Source organism: Drosophila kikkawai, chromosome 3L (genome assembly GCF_030179895.1).
Source record: "Drosophila kikkawai strain 14028-0561.14 chromosome 3L, DkikHiC1v2, whole genome shotgun sequence".
NCBI lineage: Eukaryota > Metazoa > Arthropoda > Insecta > Diptera > Drosophilidae > Drosophila > Drosophila kikkawai.
Genome location: NC_091730.1, coordinates 30,690,631 through 30,709,710, shown reverse-complemented (window position 1 = coordinate 30,709,710; position 19,080 = coordinate 30,690,631). Strand labels below are relative to the sequence as shown.

Genomic DNA, 19,080 nt, shown 5'->3' with positions numbered 1-19,080 from the left:
GGTACAGGTTTATGCATTCTTACCAAATTTGGTTAAAATCGCATCTCTATATCTTATAGCTCCCATACAACATTTATATAACATTTTTTTTTCTAAGACCTAACATTAATTTTTTAATTTTTGATCTCTTAATGAGAACGTTGGTGAAATATAAGTGCCCAAATATAAAAAAAAAATGATTCACTTATATATTGTGTATTTAATTTATTTATTTTTAAAATATCCAAATCTGTGCGATGTCCGCATTCATTAAGATCATATTTGCATTTACATTTATTAGATCGGTCTTGCCAGTTTGCCTGAATATGGTTGGCAATGACATTACATTACTACATTTTTTCAGAGTAGTATTTTAACACCCCGTATCTTACAATACAATACAACTTTAAAAAATTCAACAAAATACATAAAGTATTTAATAATAATTGCGTAACTAGTAAAAAATTCAAACTGCAAGTCATAAGCGCTCTTTATGCGGCTATGACACTGGCGCATTAATTAGAGACTTCATTAAAGATTTGACAGCGCTATAGCGTTTTACACAAGTGCGAGCAAGACGACTATATGGCGCTCTAATACATTAGAATAATGCATTAGCTACTTCATTGGTGCGATAATCGATAGATCTACATAAAATATACTACATACTCGATAACAGAATACGGGTTTAATGAAGAAAATTGTAATTGAAAAATGTATTAGCCAGCTCATTGACAGAATGGTCTCACAATGAGAATTTTATTTGTATATAATATAATAATAATATGTTTTGCGGTGGCAAGGTTCTTGCGGTGTAAAATTAATTAAAATTTTTTTTGGTAATAATTTAAAAAATTTTAAGCATCATAGGTTAAAAACATAAATTTAAAGGATTCTGCATTTATTTATGCAAGAATACTTCGACGAGGAATTCAGAAATTCATAGTAATACGCCGCGAGTGGCGGCCGTTTTTTTTGTTTACCTTTTACGGTCGGTGTGACCGTAGTCGTATTACCAAAATAATCCAAGCAAAATCCAAGCCAAATTACACAAAATTACACATATAGTGGTCTCTTTCAAGGTTCTTATGAAGTAGCTAATTAATGAAAACTGCATTAGAGTATCATATGGGCATAACCAATGCCAGAGGTAGGACCCTCCTCGAGGCTTTCTCCACACTCGACGTCACCTTCCTCAACACTGGGGCGCAGCCCACCATCAGCAGAGCCGGGGCGAGTTTGTGAGCTGCTTCAGGGCTAGCCAGTGTACCTGGGTCCTGAATGATGCCTATACGGGGAGCGATAACGCAGCGATCCTCACCGCGCTGGCCACTGGGCAAGCGCAACCCACACCACTGCCTCCCCAAGCACGAAGGGGATACAAGGTCGACACCCTAGATATCCAATCCTTCGCGGAGCATATGCAGAGGTTGGAAGCAAATGGCTATGCAGAGCAGATGGTGGATTCTACCATCTGCTCTGCATAGCCATTTGCTTCCAACCTCTGCATATGCTCCGCGAAGGATTGGATATCTAGGGTGTCGACCTTGTATCCCCTTCGTGCTTGGGGAGGCAGTGGTGTGGGTTGCGCTTGCCCAGTGGCCAGCGCGGTGAGGATCGCTGCGTTATCGCTCCCCGTATAGGCATCATTCAGGACCCAGGTACACTGGCTAGCCCTGAAGCAGCTCACAAACTCGCCCCGGCTCTGCTGATGGTGGGCTGCGCCCCAGTGTTGAGGAAGGTGACGTCGAGTGTGGAGAAAGCCTCGAGGAGGGTCCTACCTCTGGCATTGGTTATGCCCATATGATACTCTAATGCAGTTTTCATTAATTAGCTACTTCATAAGAACCTTGAAAGAGACCACTATATGTGTAATTTTGTGTAATTTGGCTTGGATTTTGCTTGGATTATTTTGGTAATACGACTACGGTCACACCGACCGTAAAAGGTAAACAAAAAAAACGGCCGCCACTCGCGGCGTATTACTATGAATTTCTGAATTCCTCGTCGAAGTATTCTTGCATAAATAAATGCAGAATCCTTTAAATTTATGTTTTTAACCTATGATGCTTAAAATTTTTTAAATTATTACCAAAAAAAATTTTAATTAATTTTACACCGCAAGAACCTTGCCACCGCAAAACATATTATTATTATATTATATACAAATAAAATTCTCATTGTGAGACCATTCTGTCAATGAGCTGGCTAATACATTTTTCAATTACAATTTTCTTCATTAAACCCGTATTCTGTTATCGAGTATGTAGTATATTTTATGTAGATCTATCGATTATCGCACCAATGAAGTAGCTAATGCATTATTCTAATGTATTAGAGCGCCATATAGTCGTCTTGCTCGCACTTGTGTAAAACGCTATAGCGCTGTCAAATCTTTAATGAAGTCTCTAATTAATGCGCCAGTGTCATAGCCGCATAAAGAGCGCTTATGACTTGCAGTTTGAATTTTTTACTAGTTACGCAATTATTATTAAATACTTTATGTATTTTGTTGAATTTTTTAAAGTTGTATTGTATTGTAAGATACGGGGTGTTAAAATACTACTCTGAAAAAATGTAGTAATGTAATGTCATTGCCAACCATATTCAGGCAAACTGGCAAGACCGATCTAATAAATGTAAATGCAAATATGATCTTAATGAATGCGGACATCGCACAGATTTGGATATTTTAAAAATAAATAAATTAAATACACAATATATAAGTGAATCATTTTTTTTTTTATATTTGGGCACTTATATTTCACCAACGTTCTCATTAAGAGATCAAAAATTAAAAAATTAATGTTAGGTCTTAGAAAAAAAAATGTTATATAAATGTTGTATGGGAGCTATAAGATATAGAGATGCGATTTTAACCAAATTTGGTAAGAATGCATAAACCTGTACCACACATAGATATTATCTGTGAAATTGGTTAAGATATCTTGAAAAACAAAAAAGTTGTTCATACTAAGTATTGATTTATAACAGATTGTTCCTATGGCAGCTATATGATATAGACGAGCTCGACCACAGTGTATCGGTCAGATAGGTTCAGATAGCTTCGAAACTAAAGGAACTGATTTGCGTTGAAACGGACAGATGAACAGACGGACATGGCTTAACCGAATCAGCTGCTGTTGCTGATCAAGAATATATACACATTAAAGAATCAGAAAGGATAGAAAATTTATCAGTGTACACACGGATGGAAATAGGTAGATCTAGAGATCTATATTAGTGCACCACAACTACAAGTACACTGCATTCACACAACGTATTTTTTTAAAATCGTGTCTCAAACCCCCGCATCAAAAAATGATGCGGTGTTTTTTCTCGTTTCTATTGTGCGCTCTTTCTGTGCGGTGCCAAATATGAGCAGCATTTATTATTTGGTAAACTTTTTATGTAAAAGCAACGTGCTATGTGTACATTTCAAATTGTTTTATTGAATGTTCTCATTCTTTTATGTAATATTGGCGTTGGTCGAGACTTAATATACCTAAAAAAGAATATACGACAGTGACGCGCATAAAAAAAAATAGTACATTTTAGAGTGTCTCCTTCCACCGCAAATTTTTGTGTGTCTTTGCCCTAATCACAAACAATGCGGTGGCAACCGCATTTTATGCAGTGATATCCAATCCTTCGCGGAGCATATGCAGAGGTTGGAAGCAAATGGCTATGCAGAGCAGATGGTGGATTCTACCATGGACCAACTGCAAGTCGCATGCGATGACTGCATGACTGCCAAGCGTGCCCACTCTCGCCACAGGGACGGTGTACTTGAGGAACCATACGATTGCCGCGGCCAGAAGGCAAGGCGCCGTTACCAGCGCTCCTACCGTTTGAGCTCCCACCTGGAGAGGCGGTCCGAGTACCATCGGTGACGCAAGGCTCTCTAGGCGGCAATCCGGGAAAGCAAAATCAAACCTATCCCTGGGGAAACGCCTACAGAATCATCGTCAAGAGGATCCACGGGGCAAAACAGGGCTCCCCTCATGACGCGGAGAGCACCGACAGGATAGTCGAGCACCTGTTCCCGAAGGCGGATAACCCCAGAGCTACGCTGGAGATTGCTGATTGCGGCCGTACCGCGCGAGCAAACCGTCCCGATGTCTGTGTGACCTAACCCTTCTATCCCCCCCTTTTTGTACATATTCTTTAATAAACAAAATAAAAAAGCAACTTTGTGAGAGAGGGAGAACGCGATTGTCGTTGCCATAAAAAATGAAGCCTTATATTGCAAAACAAATGTACGGACGTTACGAATTTGATAATTCCAATGTCTTTGGTCGTATGCAGGTACTATAGACGCGGGTCAAAGTAAGTACGCACAGGATGGGACAAGCTTCGGCTGATCTTGGTAGGTTTAGGGTATCAGCGAAGCGTTTGGGAACGGTGCGAGCTTAGGCGACGACGTTTGCTAACTACGATGGACGTCACCCGGACCCGTAACCACAGCAACAGCCAGCCCGCAATCGGTCACGCGCCCTACGCTCAGTCGCATCACCCACATATCATCAAGTCGACTAACCCACACTCTTGTCGCAGAGTCGCATCATCCACCACAGGGTGCCATCAAGCCGACTACACACTTGCCCTACGCGCAGCCTCATCACTCAGATAGGGTATCATTAAGCCGACCTGGAGAGGCGGTCCGAGTACCACCGGTGCCGCAAGGCTCTCAAGGCGGCAATCCGGGAAAGCAAAACCAAATGCTTTCTGGACCTTTGCGACACCGCGGACCACGATCCCTGGGGAAACGCCTACAGGATCATCGTCAAAAAGATCCACGGGGCAAAACAGGGCGCCCCTCATGACGCGGAGAGCATCGACAGGATAGTCGAGCACCTGTTCCCAAAGCCGGATAACCCCAGAGCCACGCTGGAGATTGCTACGCACTCTCTGGAAGGGTTCAAGCCAGTCCTGGAGACGGAAATCTTGTCAGCGGTGGCGAAAATCAGAGAGGCAAAGCCCCTGGCCCTGACCTCGTTCCCAATAGAGCCCTGAGACTTGCTCTTTCGCTTCGCCCGGACCTATTCGCGGAGCTGTACGGAAAGTGCCTTAGACAAGGAACATTTCCTAGGAGATGGAAAGTGCAGAGGCTGGTCCTGCTTCCGAAACCAGGAAGCAGACCATTCTGCCTGATTGACGGGCGGGCAAGGTGCTGGAGCAGCTGATCCGGACGAGGCTAGAGACGGCCATCGCTGCGGCCGGCGATCTATCTGACTCCCAGTTAGGATTTAGGAAGGCTACGTCGACGGTTGATGCTATCTCCAAAGTGGTGGGCATCGCAAAAGCCGCCATTGCGGGACAACGGTGGAAAGGAGGCGCGAAGGAGTACTGCTTGATTGTCACGCTAGACATCCGCAACGCCTTCAATACGGTGAGATGGGGATGTATCCTGGATGCACTATCCAGCTTCGGTGTACCCCCGTACTTGTTGGAGCTGCTGAAGAGCTATTTCAGAGGCAGAACCCTGGTGTACGACTCGGACGGCGGTGTCAGATCGGCCGAGCTCCCCTGCGGAGTTCAGCAACGCTCGGTTTTGGCACCGTTGCTGTGGAATGCCATGTACGATGGTGTTCTGCGGCTCCCGCTCTCAGGCCGGACCGAGCTGGTGGGATTTGCTGACGACATAGCCGTAGTCGTAGTCGACAAGGAACTCTCAGGAGCCGAAGATTTGTGCGACAGGAGCATCAGCCGAATTAACTCGTGGCTGGCTAGTGTTTGTCTACAACTAGAGCCGCAAAAAATGAAAGCCGTATTGGTGAGCAGCCGGAAGAAGGTGGAGGTCATAACCATCCGAGTGTGCGAGTGAGTGTGCCATAAAATACCTGGGCGTAATGATCGATAGGAGGCTATCCTTCCGCGAGCACCTAGGGTTTGCGAGCTCAAAGGCCACCACAGCGGTGAGAGCAGTCAGCAGACTAATGCTTAATCACAGGCGCCCGAAGCAGGCGAGTTGGCTGCTATTGTCCAGCGTAGCTAGAGCTATGCGGCACCAGTATGGGGGCATGCGCTAGCGACCCCAGCCTATAGTCGCGGACTGTGCTCGGCCCATCCCCTCGCGGCACTACGCATCTGTAGCGCCTTTAGGACGGTGTCCGATCAGGCCGCGTTTGTCCTAGCCGGGACTTTTCCGCTGGACCTGTTAGCAGCAGAGAGGGCCAGTATCCACGGCAAGACTATTGGTAGAACGCGGACTCCTCGCGAGAAGCAGGTGTTACGCTTAGCGGCGAAAGAAGCCACCTTGGCAGCGTGGCAAACGCGGTAGGAATCATCGTCGAAGGGGAGATGGACGTATCGCATGATTCCACAGTTGGACTGCTGGCTGAGGAGGAAGCACGGTCTGGTAAACTTCCACCTGACCCAGATTCTCAGCGGCCACGGCTGTTTCCCGAGCTATTTGCGGAGATTCGGCCACGAGGAAGAGGACACTTGCACGCACTGCCAAGGTCAGCCGCAGAAGACGGCAGAACACACGGTTTTTAACTGTGCGAGACTTGCCGGCGAGCGAGCAACACTGGAGGCCAGGCTGAGCTACACCATCGCAGTGGAAAACTTAGTTCCGCTGATGTTGATATCCGAAGCGAACTGGCAGGCCGTGTCGGACTTCGCAGCGAGGGCAATGACGATGCTCCGAGCAGAGGAGCGATGCAGGAACCTGGAGGCATCATAGGTCGGGATCAGCGCCCGAGCGAAGCATTGCTTCGCGGCCGTACCGCACGAGCAAACCATCCCGATATCTGTGTGACCCAACCCTTCTATCCCCCCGCAATTTTGTATCTATTTCACTTCAATAAACGAATTAAAAAAAAAAAAAAAGCTGACCAGCCCGCACGCTCTTCGCGGAGTCGCATCACCCACACAGGGTACCACCAAGCCGACTAACATTCGCACACATCGCGCAGTCGCATCGCTCACGACAAGGGATCATTAATTACACACCTATATCCAGGGTATCAGCAAAGAGTATAGAACTATATAGAGAGCGCATCTGGCATGCTTTGCTTGCTTTACGCTTGTCGGCGAGGGGAAACGGGGAATGATTTGCTGGTTCTATTTTTAGATTTCGTTTATTACGCACACAATGCATAAGTGTAAGTGAGTTTTGTGTGTATGTGTGCGTGAACGCGGCAACACATTTCGAGACGAAATTTCATTTTGGATTTGCTAGGGCGAGAATCAAAAGGCTTTAAAATTCATATTTGTTTTTGTGCATCATACTTTTAATCGGTCCTATGGTCGTGCCGGTTCACGCGTTAGTCGGAAATTTAGATGAGTGGATCAATCCCTGACAATGACGGTTTTATAGTATCGTGTTTTCTATTATTAATAATTCTTTTTTTTTATATTATTTTATTTATTACAATATTTAAAAGAGTTTTGAAACCTAAGAACTTTTTTAAACAAAAATATTTCGTTGCAATGGGCTTATAAAATCAAAACATTTAATATATATGTAATTATATTTTATTATCAGTTTATTCGACTGTTTTTAATTTAAAACATTAATCTAACACAATAATTAAAAACATAAAACGAAAACAAATGCATACAACATGTAATATTTTAACAACACACATACCCACAAATCGTGTTGTAGATTTGTTTTTATTTGTCAAACATATCCTGGTAACACTAAAATGGAATACAAAAGTTTCTTCTAAAGAAAAAAAAAAAACAAAAAAAGACAAAAAATCTTAAGTCTAACCAGGATTTGAACCCATGCACTTCAGGGTGGCAGTCGGATACCTTAGCCACTAGACCAACTGGCAAGCAGGCCTCGGGGTGCCCAGATTCGAAATGCGGGTTCTACCGCTGGAACCCGCCATACGACACTTTTTTTTGTATGAGATGTCCGCTCTATATAATTCTATACTCTTTGGTATCAGCGAGACGCCCCAACAATGCCGAACAAAACTTTCCTTTTTATAGGGTTTCACTGAAAAAATACGCATAAACCAAGATCTAACTGAATTATTCTCTGCCTTTCACTGGTTATAGTTGGGACACGAGGGGCCGGATTTATACATTTCTCAACGAACCCCGACACCGGCGAGCTAGGCCGAGCAACCCCAATAATCCTAATTCACATATTTCTTTCGATTTTTTATTTCATATCACCACGGACCAAAGAAAAACAACAACAAAGTTACTTCATCAAAAATACTTAACAACGATGAAGAACAAAGAAGTTGACTACAAGGACATGAGCACTTTGCACGGGTATAAGAAATTATATATAATATAAATATATGTCGACTGTTTAAGGTTCTAAGGCTGGGTGAAGCTCAGTCACGCCAGGATCTCTTTACAGAAAATTTATAAAGATTGGGACAAGGGCCTTCGACGAATGGTGGGCTGACGTGAGATGGAGAGTGTCAGCCACCGGGATACTGATTAAGAAACGAATTTCTTTCAGTATTTGCAAAAGAGCGAAATTGGATCTGGCTTACGGCACTCACCACAATGAGACGGAGAGAGGGATCGATTATGGGGACACTTATCTAGGGGGCAAAATCCTCTATCTAGAGCCTAGGTAAGATCGCAACCGACACTCACCGAAATGGTCGCCACCACGGATCGGATGTGCCTCCGTCAGCACTCGCTGCCATTCTAAATTATGTGGCCGGCTGAGCCTAGGCAAGGACAAGTATCGGATTTCCAAATACATATATTTTCCGCGTAGACCAGCTTTTGGGTTCATGTGTGTATGTAAAATGAAAGAGAAGTATTTATTTTAGCATTTTTTTTCGTGACTGGGTTTTATTTATTTCTCTCAGTGCAGTGTTTTGTTGGTTCGTGGCTTCAATATTTGTGTGACTTAGATTTTCCCATAAAAATATTAAGGCTTTTCTTTGACTTAGAGTTAACCGGTTAAATGAGGTTATGTTTTTGGGGTTAGGTTCGCTAGCCTACTCTGAGGTGATACCGCATCGAGGCCCGTCGAGATTTTCTGTGCACGTGGCCATTTTGGCCGGTTACAACTCGCTGGCCACTCGTTACAGTTTCCCGAATCCTCCTGGTTTCCTTTTCTCCGACGCCACTCGCCACTCTCTGTTTTCTCCAGGGTCACTCGACGGCTGAGTCTCCTGTGGGTAGCCTGTTGGCCCTCGTCCGGTGCTTAGAACCTCTCCTTGGTAACTCCTCGTGGTAGCTGCCCGGAGGGGCAAACGCCCTCTCCGCTTGCAAAATAGTCTCCTTCCGTGTGCTCGTCCTCGTCTTAGAAACTCTCCTCGGAAACTCTCGGGACGCGGGAGGAAGCGACCGCGATGGCCCCGATTCCTGACGACCAGCCTGAGCTCGAGGACACCGACGACATGGCCACCGTCGCCCCGGGAAATACTTACCCGGGCAAGGAGGAGGAGACGCCAGCACTGGCCGCAGCCGCCACACCCGCAACCGTCGCCACAGCCGACCTTCCGCCTCCGTTTGCGAGTTGGGCCGCGGAGATTGCGGAGATGGAGGGGATCACGGAGGAGGAGAAGCAAGGCAGAGAGCAACCGAGACCACGACCCGCTTCCAACGCACCGCAACCTACGTTTAACGAGGGCAGCGACAGCGCGCCATACCCACCGCCGGAAGAGGACTGGGTCCTTCCACTACGGCATTGGCGAGTCCAAGTGAAGGGGGGGACGCATCCCCAGTTCGCTCGTCGAGCACGTGCGCCCACAGGAGGGTACGCACCGCCGGATGGACCGAAAGTTCCTCTTCCTCGCTGGAGAGGAGGAATTCCGAGTGCATATCACAAGGAAGGACGAGATAATCATATCTCTGTAAAAGGAAAAAGGGGAGATGTGAGATGTGAGGAGTCAATCGACTCCCCACAAATAGCCCCTACACCAAGCGACTCAAACAAAATTATGTAAATAACAAATTAAAAATATAAGTTTAGGTAGGTATATTTAGGATAAAGATTTCCAGTCACCCACCCTTACTTCCATCATAATTGGTAGGCGTACGGATTGCCATCGCAATCGAATTCGCACGGACACACACGCACCAGCACAACCACCACGAAAAGTGGTCACATGACAAAGCGTTGCATAAGGGCGAGAAAGAGAGCACACGATCGTGCAGACAAGCAACCCCCGAAAATTGGCATGCGCCCAAGAAAAAGAGCGAAAGGAAGCGATGAGAGAAGCTTCCAGAAGCCAAAACCTGAGAAACCTTGAGAAACTTCGCAAAGAGAAGTTTAAATCAGTCTCGAAGTAGAATTTCGAAGACGAGGTCGAGTGACACGGAAGAAGATTTTCGGCAAATGGAGAAGGTCACTCCGAGGAGTGGCCACGCGGCAAGCCATCGAAGGACACACACGGCAAGTGACAGAAGGAGCACTGGATTTTGGCCAAGAGACGCCACATATGAGACCTGCCCCACCTTAAGGTGAAGAGTGGGACCCTGCCGTCGAGTGACGCTTGAGAAAAACGGAGAGCCGGCCGTCGAGTAACGCCGCAGACAAGGAGACCAGGAGGATTTGGGAAGCGGTCATGCCGGACACGAACCAGCAGCGTAGTACCCCCCTTTTTTTTTCGCGCACAATACATCTTAGGAAAATATAGAATATAATAGGAACAATTAGCGACATAGGAAATGGATCGACGACAGAATGGAAAATATTTTAATTGAATGCACTCGCGCCACTGATCGCGAGCGGAGGGTCACACTGGACCGAACGGAGGCTGACTTTCGAGCCCGATCTCTGCTGACTTTCGAGTCCAAACTCTGCTGACTTTCGAGTCCAAATCTATTCCGCTAACTTTGGAGTTCGAACCTCTGCTGACTTTCGAGTCCGAACTCTGCTGACCTTCGAGTCAGAATGTTTGCTGACTTTCGAGTCCGAACCTCTGCTGACGTTCGAGTCCGAACTCTACTAACTTTCGAGTCCGATCTTTGCTGACTTTCGAGTCCGAATCTTTGCTGACTTTCGAGTCCGAGCTTCTCCGAGTTGACTTTCGAGTCCAGCAAACTTCTCTGAGCTGACTTTCGAGTCCGACAACAAACTTCTCTGATCGGACTTTCGAGTCCGACAACAAACTTTTCTGAGCTGACTTTCGAGTCCGACAATAACGTCTCTGAGCAGACTTTTGAGTCCGACAACAACCTTGTTTTGTTGACGCATTCTCTCGTGGATGACATTCGAGTTCAGACACATCCCCTCGTGGATGACTTTCGCGTCCGAACGCATACGCTCGTGGATGACTTTCGAGTCCAAATAACTTATCTTCTGGCGGGACTATCGGTATCATCCCTACCGGACAGCCGCTCATAGGAAAAGGAGGACGAATCGGAACCAAGACGTACCCCAGGATCGAGACCCGGCATGAAATTATTGAGAATTGTACCTTAAGTCAATAACCATTAAGATACATTTTACGGCATAATCCTCTAGCGTTCTACTCTGGGACTGGATCGGAATCTTTTACAGCAACCACACCTGAACCAAAATTAATTCCTGAAACCGACCTTGGACGTCCCGCGTCCAACATGGCTTCCTCCCATATCGGCGCGGCATATAGTATGGTCGACGTCTGCTGTTCTGCCTAGAGCCGCGTGTGTTGGCCATCATCCTCGAGATGGCGCCGGTAGCCTTGGAGGCCTTGGCCGCTGCGTATTCCAGGTGGCTTTTTTAGTTGAGCTTGTGGTCGATCATGACCCCAAGGTACTTGACCGCCGGGCAGGACTCGATATCAGTTGACCAGACACGGAAGTTAACCTTCTCTACGGCCTTCCTGCTACTAATGAGCTCTGTCTCAGTCTTGTATTCGGCAAGCCAGAGCCCGTTGCCCGCTAGCCAGGACATTAGCATGTCGATCGCAAGGCTGCATTTTCTGGAAACATCAGCCAGGTGCTTCCCTACAGTGACCAAATCGATGTCGTCTACGAAGCCACTACAGAGCAGCTTTCGGGCAGAGTCAGCCTCAGTATACCGTCGTACATGACATTCCATGGGATTGGCCCAAGGACTGAGCCTTGGGGTACACCTCCTGTTACTTGGTGCTCCTGATTTCCGGCGTCTGATTTGTACAGAAGAACGCGGTCTTTAAAGTAATCGGCTATCAGCTATACTAGGTATCCCGGATATGCCGCCTCTATGAAGTCCTTGGAGGCCTAGGCTCCAGTTTGCAAAATTAAAGGTATTTTTGACGTCCAGGGTGCACACAAGGCAGTATTTCTTGGTGCCTCCCTGCCATCTTTCGCCTTCAATCACATTTGCTGCCAGCTGCGTTTCTTCCGAAACCTATACTGGTGGCTGGATAGGGCTCCGCGCTCTTTGATTTCAGTTTCCAGCTTGCTGCATATAATCCACTCGAATATTTTTCCAAGGGTGTTCAGCATGCAGAGCGGCCGTTATGAAGATGGATCGTCGTTAAATTTTTCCGGCTTCGGAATTAGTAGAAGCCTTTGCTGCTTCCAGGCTGTTGGAAAAGTTCGTTCGACGATGTAATTGTTGTACACCTCCGCGAACAACTTTGGGTGAGTCTTCACTATGGCATGCAGAGCCGCGTTTGAAGCACCATCTGGTCCAGGGCCTTGGAGGCTTTGCAGCTCGCTAGCGCGCTTAGGACCTCCTGTTCACCAATGGGGATTGGTTCCCCCGCAGTCACGTTGGGTAGCACTAAGGGCGGCTGAGCTGGGAACAGCGTGGCGACTATTGCCCCCAATTATTCCTGGGTGGTTGGTGTCGGCTGTCGGGTTAGCTTACCCATTACCATCTTGTATGCTGACCCAACTTCTCCTGATCTGCCGCGTCGCAGAGGTCCTGGAAGCACCTGTTTTTGCTCGTCCTGATGGTCACCTTGAGGGCCTTCTTTCTATCCCTGTAGCGGGACTCGTACATTTCTTGCATTGGGCGTAGAAGAGCACTTCTACGTTTAACCCAGTTTGCAGTTTGCCGGTCAGAAGGGCGCTGCTGGCTGTGCATCGTCTTGAAGACTATCGCTGCATGGTCGCTGTATGTGGGCAGGTCCGTGACTTCCCATTGGCTGTTCCGGGTGAGTTCCGGGCTGGCGAAGGTCAAGTCGATGAGTGACTCTCCGCCTGCCTAGCTGTAGATGGACAATGCATTGAAGTCCCTAGCGATTAATACCGGCGATCTTCCACGAGCGTTCTGGGCGATCTCCTGCACAATGTCTCTGAAGGCATCTATATGCAAGCTCGGGGCTAGGTAGCAGCTGTATATAGTGGTTGCTCTTGGCCCTGGTATAGCCAGCTCTCGACGCCCTCTGCGATAGGTGTCCGGGGGACTGCCCCAGCTCCATATAGCTGCACCGCCGTCCGCACTCTGTTGTTTACAAATTCAAATCACTGGCAGCAGTGAAATGATTTGCATATATTTATGCATTCGAATGAATAAAAATCCATTTACTGAGATATATATATATATAAATGTATATATAAATAAATAAAATAAATGAAAATAAATAAATAAAAAATGAAGATTTGTATATTGTTCCATTTACCTTTACAAAAAAAAAAAAAAGAAATATATACCCAGCAAGCATTTTATGAAAATTCTGATCGAATTCGAGTCATTTTCGACTCCTCTTGCTGATTAAAATAAGCATATATGCGCTCATTTTCTGATCATAAATGACGCTGTCTTCGGGAGAAGACCCCTAGGGGAGGACCCCTAGCCGCGACTCTTGTGGAAGAGTCGTTTCTTACTCCTCTTTCTGCCAAGAGCGGACTCTTTTTCGAGTCATATTTTAATCGAAATTTGCATGTTTGAAACATTTATAGTAATGAAGGACTCTTTTTTGAGTCATATTAGAATAGAGAATAATTAAAATATTACACAATATTTTGTTGTTTTATTTTTTAAAGGTATATATGTATGTATATTTACATATGATATAACAATATTCAAATTTACAAATAATATCAATAAATACAAAAGTATTCCACTCGCTTTCTATTTGTTGCACGATCTTTGGCACACATTAACTATTCTCACTGAGCTCACCAAGTTACTAAAACTGAGTTTTAAAATTCAGAACATTAGAGCAAACGATTGAATTTTTGTGAAAAGTACCGTTTAAAAAAGATTAACAACAAAAGGCAGACACCAGAATGCACGTAAAAGGGAGAGTGCGCGATTAGGCTCTCCAAGTTCTCTGACCGAATGTAAATACAAAGCAAATAATCTCATTTCAAAAATCTGGATGATCAATTTTCGATTGCTTTACAATTTTGCTTTGCTATTTTATAAATCGTATTTAAAGGTCACTGTTCAGGTCAGGAGCTTATGTTCCCGCCCCCCGCGACTCCGAAGCGCTCCCGCTTCTTCAAAGCTCCTCAGCTCGCTCTCTCGCTCCCGCTCTTCTAGCGGATGCTTCGGCTCTGGCCGATCGTCGCATCGCTGAGCGGCCGCTCCCGCTCTCCTAGTTTGATCTCCGACTCCAACTTGTACATTTTAATTCCTAATTAGAACTCGAATAAAGCGGATCATACGATTTTATATATATTGAAAAATACCACGCCCCCCCCCCCCCCCCCCCGGCCTACTTTCTTTGCGTTTGGTGGTGATTTTTTTCTCTTGCGCGATTTCGATATTTCTACTCCGGTGTTCTTTTCACTGACTGCGGCGCGGGAAGTGATTTTTTGTGCCTATCTGGAAACTGAAGGAAGTTTTCCCCCCTCGAGCCGAACATTTTGGTCCTTCGAGCCGGATTTTGGATTCCGGATTTTTTCTGCAACTCCGCTTTACCAGCAGTTCTCGGCGTTTCTCTGCTTCCAAGATAAGTACTCCGTATTCCGTCGCCCCCCTCGCTGCCGATCTTCAGCAGTAGTCCGAACAATTAATTTCGGTCACTCTGCTGCAAGATTAATTTTCCGTGTCGACTCCAAGTGCGAGTTTTCCTGACAACGGCAGTTGAGGAATTTTCCATTTCCTACAATTTGCAAATTTTCAATCCGTCTCCGTTTTGAACGTCGCCATATTCTTGTTATTCCGCTTTCCTCTATACATATGGGCATTTATCCGTACATCAATGTACAAAACGGTTCCTACATAAGAATACAAATTCATACATATGTCCATACATATCGGCTTACAGAAAGACATTGATTTTTATTTCGTTCAATAGAAAATAAAATTCCAATAATAAAAATTTAATAACAATCCAATACAGTCCGCTGCCTACGAATAGCTATCCAGTGCTATAATAAATCCATATACTTATATTATATTTTCTCCATATGAACATATACATATATATTACATATTATATTTTCTCCCCCATACAAAAACCATTACATACAACATTTTAAAAAAATATATAAAACAAGAAAATCAAAAAAATACAATAAATAAAGAATAAAATATTGCAAAAAAATTTGTAAACCAGTGTCCGTATTTTTTTGTGCATTTCATTTTTGCGCCTTGCATAGTTCCGCTGCCGCCGCGACATGTAATTGTTTACTTACATACATATACATACACAAGAGCTTTACATCCGCGGCAGCGTAACCCAACGAACATTGTGTTGGAAAAAAAAAGTGTCAGGTGATCCAATCCCACCATTCCGGTTTAATTATTTTTTCTTTACAATTAATATATATTTTTTTTAAATTAAATAATAATTAATCAATCAATTATTGTTAAAGTTTTTGCACTCGATTAAATATCCGCAATCGTCAAAAGTACGTAATATACATCCTTCCTGCATTTATTTTAAATACGAAAATAATAAAAAACTCTGCATTTCCATTCCGCAATTATTTATAAATATAAATAAATTTCGATTCTCGTCGCATTTGCTCCAATTAATATTGGCTCCACTACAAATAAATTTTCCATTCTCGTCGCATTTGCTCCAATTAATATTGGTTCCACTACATATATTTTCGATTCTCGTCGCTTCTACTTCAAGTAAATTTTCTCCACTGTATTTACTTGCAATTCTGAGATTGGTTAATTCCACCATCTACCATCTACCATTCGAATTCTACGGCATATTCTTGCAATCCATATTTGTTTCGATTTTACCGTCTCACATTGCTACTCCATCGATTTAGTTGACGGTACTGGGAGCAAATAATTCTACCATTCGAATTCTACAGCATATTCTTGCGAACATCCTTTATTTTGAGAATTCTGCTCAATCCAGCAGCTTCATTCACCTACTTAGTTGGTCACTCCTGCCTACTCCCAAAGGAATATAAATATGTCAGAAGGACAAAAGTCAATTCCCCAAGACGCAAGTCAGAAGAGGGAGATATCCAGAGCCAACGGCCCTCTAGATGTTGCTATGCTTGAGTTTATAGCAACTAGCAACCGTCTCATCCAATTTGAAAACCAGATTTTTGCGGCATCCACTTCCAAGCCCAATTCATTCACATTAAAGATCCGTCGAGATCAGATCCAGTCCTTATGGGAAAAGGTTGAACGGGAGTATGAGACCGTTTCCAGAGCAGCTCTTCAAGAGGGAAGTAGCGGAAATCTTCCGCTACTTCAAAATAAATACGAACACTATTATGCGGTGTACGAAAGATGTGCTTCCAAGCTGAGCGAAGACATTGACCGCGTGTCCGTCTCCAATTCACAGGCAAGAGCAGCTCCGCCACCAGAGACATTCTCGAGGGGCTGCGATCTTCCGCCATGCGACACAGAAATCTTTGACGGAGATTATCTGCTCTGGCCCACTTTTCGTGACCTGTTTACGGCCATTTATGTAAATAATTCAAGGTTAACTCCAGTGGAAAAACTTTTCCACTTAAACGCAAAAACTAGCGGCGAAGCTCACGCCATTGTTTCTAAATCTCCACTGACCAATGATGGCTTCCAATCCGCGTGGTCAGCGCTTCACGATCGTTTTGAAAACAAACGCGCGTTAGTAAACAATCAACTTAAGAAATTATTTAACATGGCGTCCATTGAACGCGAATCCTCGGCAGCCTTGAAGGACCTGCAAAATACAATCCAAAATTGTCTAACATCGCTGAGAATTTCCGGCCTTTCTACTGAGAATTGGGATTGCCTCCTTGTCTATTTGTGCTCCACAAAACTTCCGAAGCTGACGCTTTCATTATGGGAGCAATCCATCGAACAAAAAACTGAAATTCCTACGTGGCCGGAACTTGATTCATTCCTAACAGAGCGCTATAGAACTCTGGAAGCCATAGATTCTCTCCAGCCTACTGTGACACGTTTTCGTTCATCTAAACCGATAAGTTCCAACCCATCGCCACGAGTACTACAATCCTTTAGTACGAGGATTCTACATACGTCCAAAAGATGCGATTTGTGTTCTGCAGAGAACCATCCAGTGCGTTTGTGTCCACGCTTCCTTCAGATGACGATAGTCGATCGATCATCTTATATCCAGAAAAAGCAGTTGTGTTTAAATTGCTTTGCAAGCGGTCATCCACTCCGTAATTGCACAAGCGCCCACAATTGTCTTACTTGTCACGGTCGGCATCACACTTTGTTGCATCCAAGCGACTCATCTTCTAGTGTTCCGATTCCTCGTGATGACACCCGACAAATATCTCCACCTATCCAACGGATTTCGTCGTTCTCTACACGAGTGACCAATGCGGCCGACTCCTTCAACTACTGGGTTCCATACAACGACAACAAAAGCAGACGTTCCCGAGGTATTTCATCCTACCAATGCCGAGTCTGTCAAGGGAACCATCCTCTTCGGAAGTGCCACCGTTTTCTTCGGCTTGATGCGAAGAAACGGCTCCAGGCAGTCATCGACAGGAAATACTGCGTCAACTGCTTGGCCCACCACCATTCTGGAGGATCTTGCCGTAGTAACGACCGATGCCAGTCGTGTGGACAGGATCATCACACACTTCTACATGCCGACGACCGCTCAGCGACTCCAACACTTTCTCGAGCGAAGGACCTCTGATATTTTGCTGCGTATCCTCGCAAGGGGGGGAGAATGTTCAGGTCAGGAGCTTATGTTCCCGCCCCCCGCGACTCCGAAGCGCTCCCGCTTCTTCAAAGCTCCTCAGCTCGCTCTCTCGCTCCCGCTCTTCTAGCGGATGCTTCGGCTCTGGCCGATCGTCGCATCGCTGAGCGGCCGCTCCCGCTCTCCTAGTTTGATCTCCGACTCCAACTTGTACATTTTAATTCCTAATTAGAACTCGAATAAAGCGGATCATACGATTTTATATATATTGAAAAATACCACGCCCCCCCCCCCCCCCGGCCTACTTTCTTTGCGTTTGGTGGTGATTTTTTTCTCTTGCGCGATTTCGATATTTCTACTCCGGTGTTCTTTTCACTGACTGCGGCGCGGGAAGTGATTTTTTGTGCCTATCTGGAAACTGAAGGAAGTTTTCCCCCCTCGAGCCGAACAGTCACTTACGACTCTTTTTGGAGTCACTTTCGAGTCATTTATTAGTCGCGCATAAGACAAATCTTATTTTAATCATTTCAATGACTCGAAAAAGACTCCTCAAGATGATTACGATCTTCCAAGTGCTTGCTGGGTATATATATATATACATATATATATATCCGAATACATATACAGTAGAGTCCGGTTATAGCGACTTTCAAGGGACCGACGATTTTACGTCGTTATACCCGGAAGACGCACTAACCGGAAGGAGCAAAAACAATTTTTTTTTTGTTTATTTTTGGTTGATATGATAGGTTTTTAAAATAAAACAAATTAATTTTTTAAATCAAAACAAAACAAATTTAATTCAATAACCTAAACTTCATAATAAGTCGTATACAGACATAATGCATATTCTTGTTATACTTAATTTTAATAATCAGTGATTTTTGATTGTGTTGTTTTTGACTTATAAAAAGAGGCGCGCACAGCATTATTTAGAAATACTGTGAGTTAATGTTTCGTCATAAAAATTGGAATGGACAAATTTATTCAAAATTTCAGCGGCCTTGAGTGCCTCCAAAACGCTAGGCTGACACATATTCATTTTGGTCTTCCACGTTGTTGTCGCTGTCCTGTTTGTCATCTAATATGTTCTTAACAATAAGAACAAATTCATCGAGTTCTTCCTTCGAAATCGGTAGCTGATTTTTTAGATTTTTTAGACATCCTCGATGTCAATATCGTTTGAGAATGAGCTGCTGGGACCATCTCAATTTTCTCCGGC

General features: G+C 44.7%; 1 protein-coding gene across 1 annotated transcript; it reads left to right on the top strand.

Moving 5' to 3' along the window:
• Positions 1 to 3,641: 3,641 nt before the first annotated feature.
• On the top strand, positions 3,642 to 6,667 carry LOC121502751 (uncharacterized). Its single transcript, XM_041776460.1, has 6 exons — positions 3,642 to 3,868; positions 3,940 to 4,103; positions 4,625 to 4,935; positions 5,150 to 5,802; positions 6,076 to 6,208; positions 6,308 to 6,667. Exons 1-6 carry the CDS (start codon positions 3,642 to 3,644, stop codon positions 6,665 to 6,667), a joined length of 1,848 nt encoding a protein of 615 aa, XP_041632394.1.
• Positions 6,668 to 19,080: the final 12,413 nt, after the last annotated feature.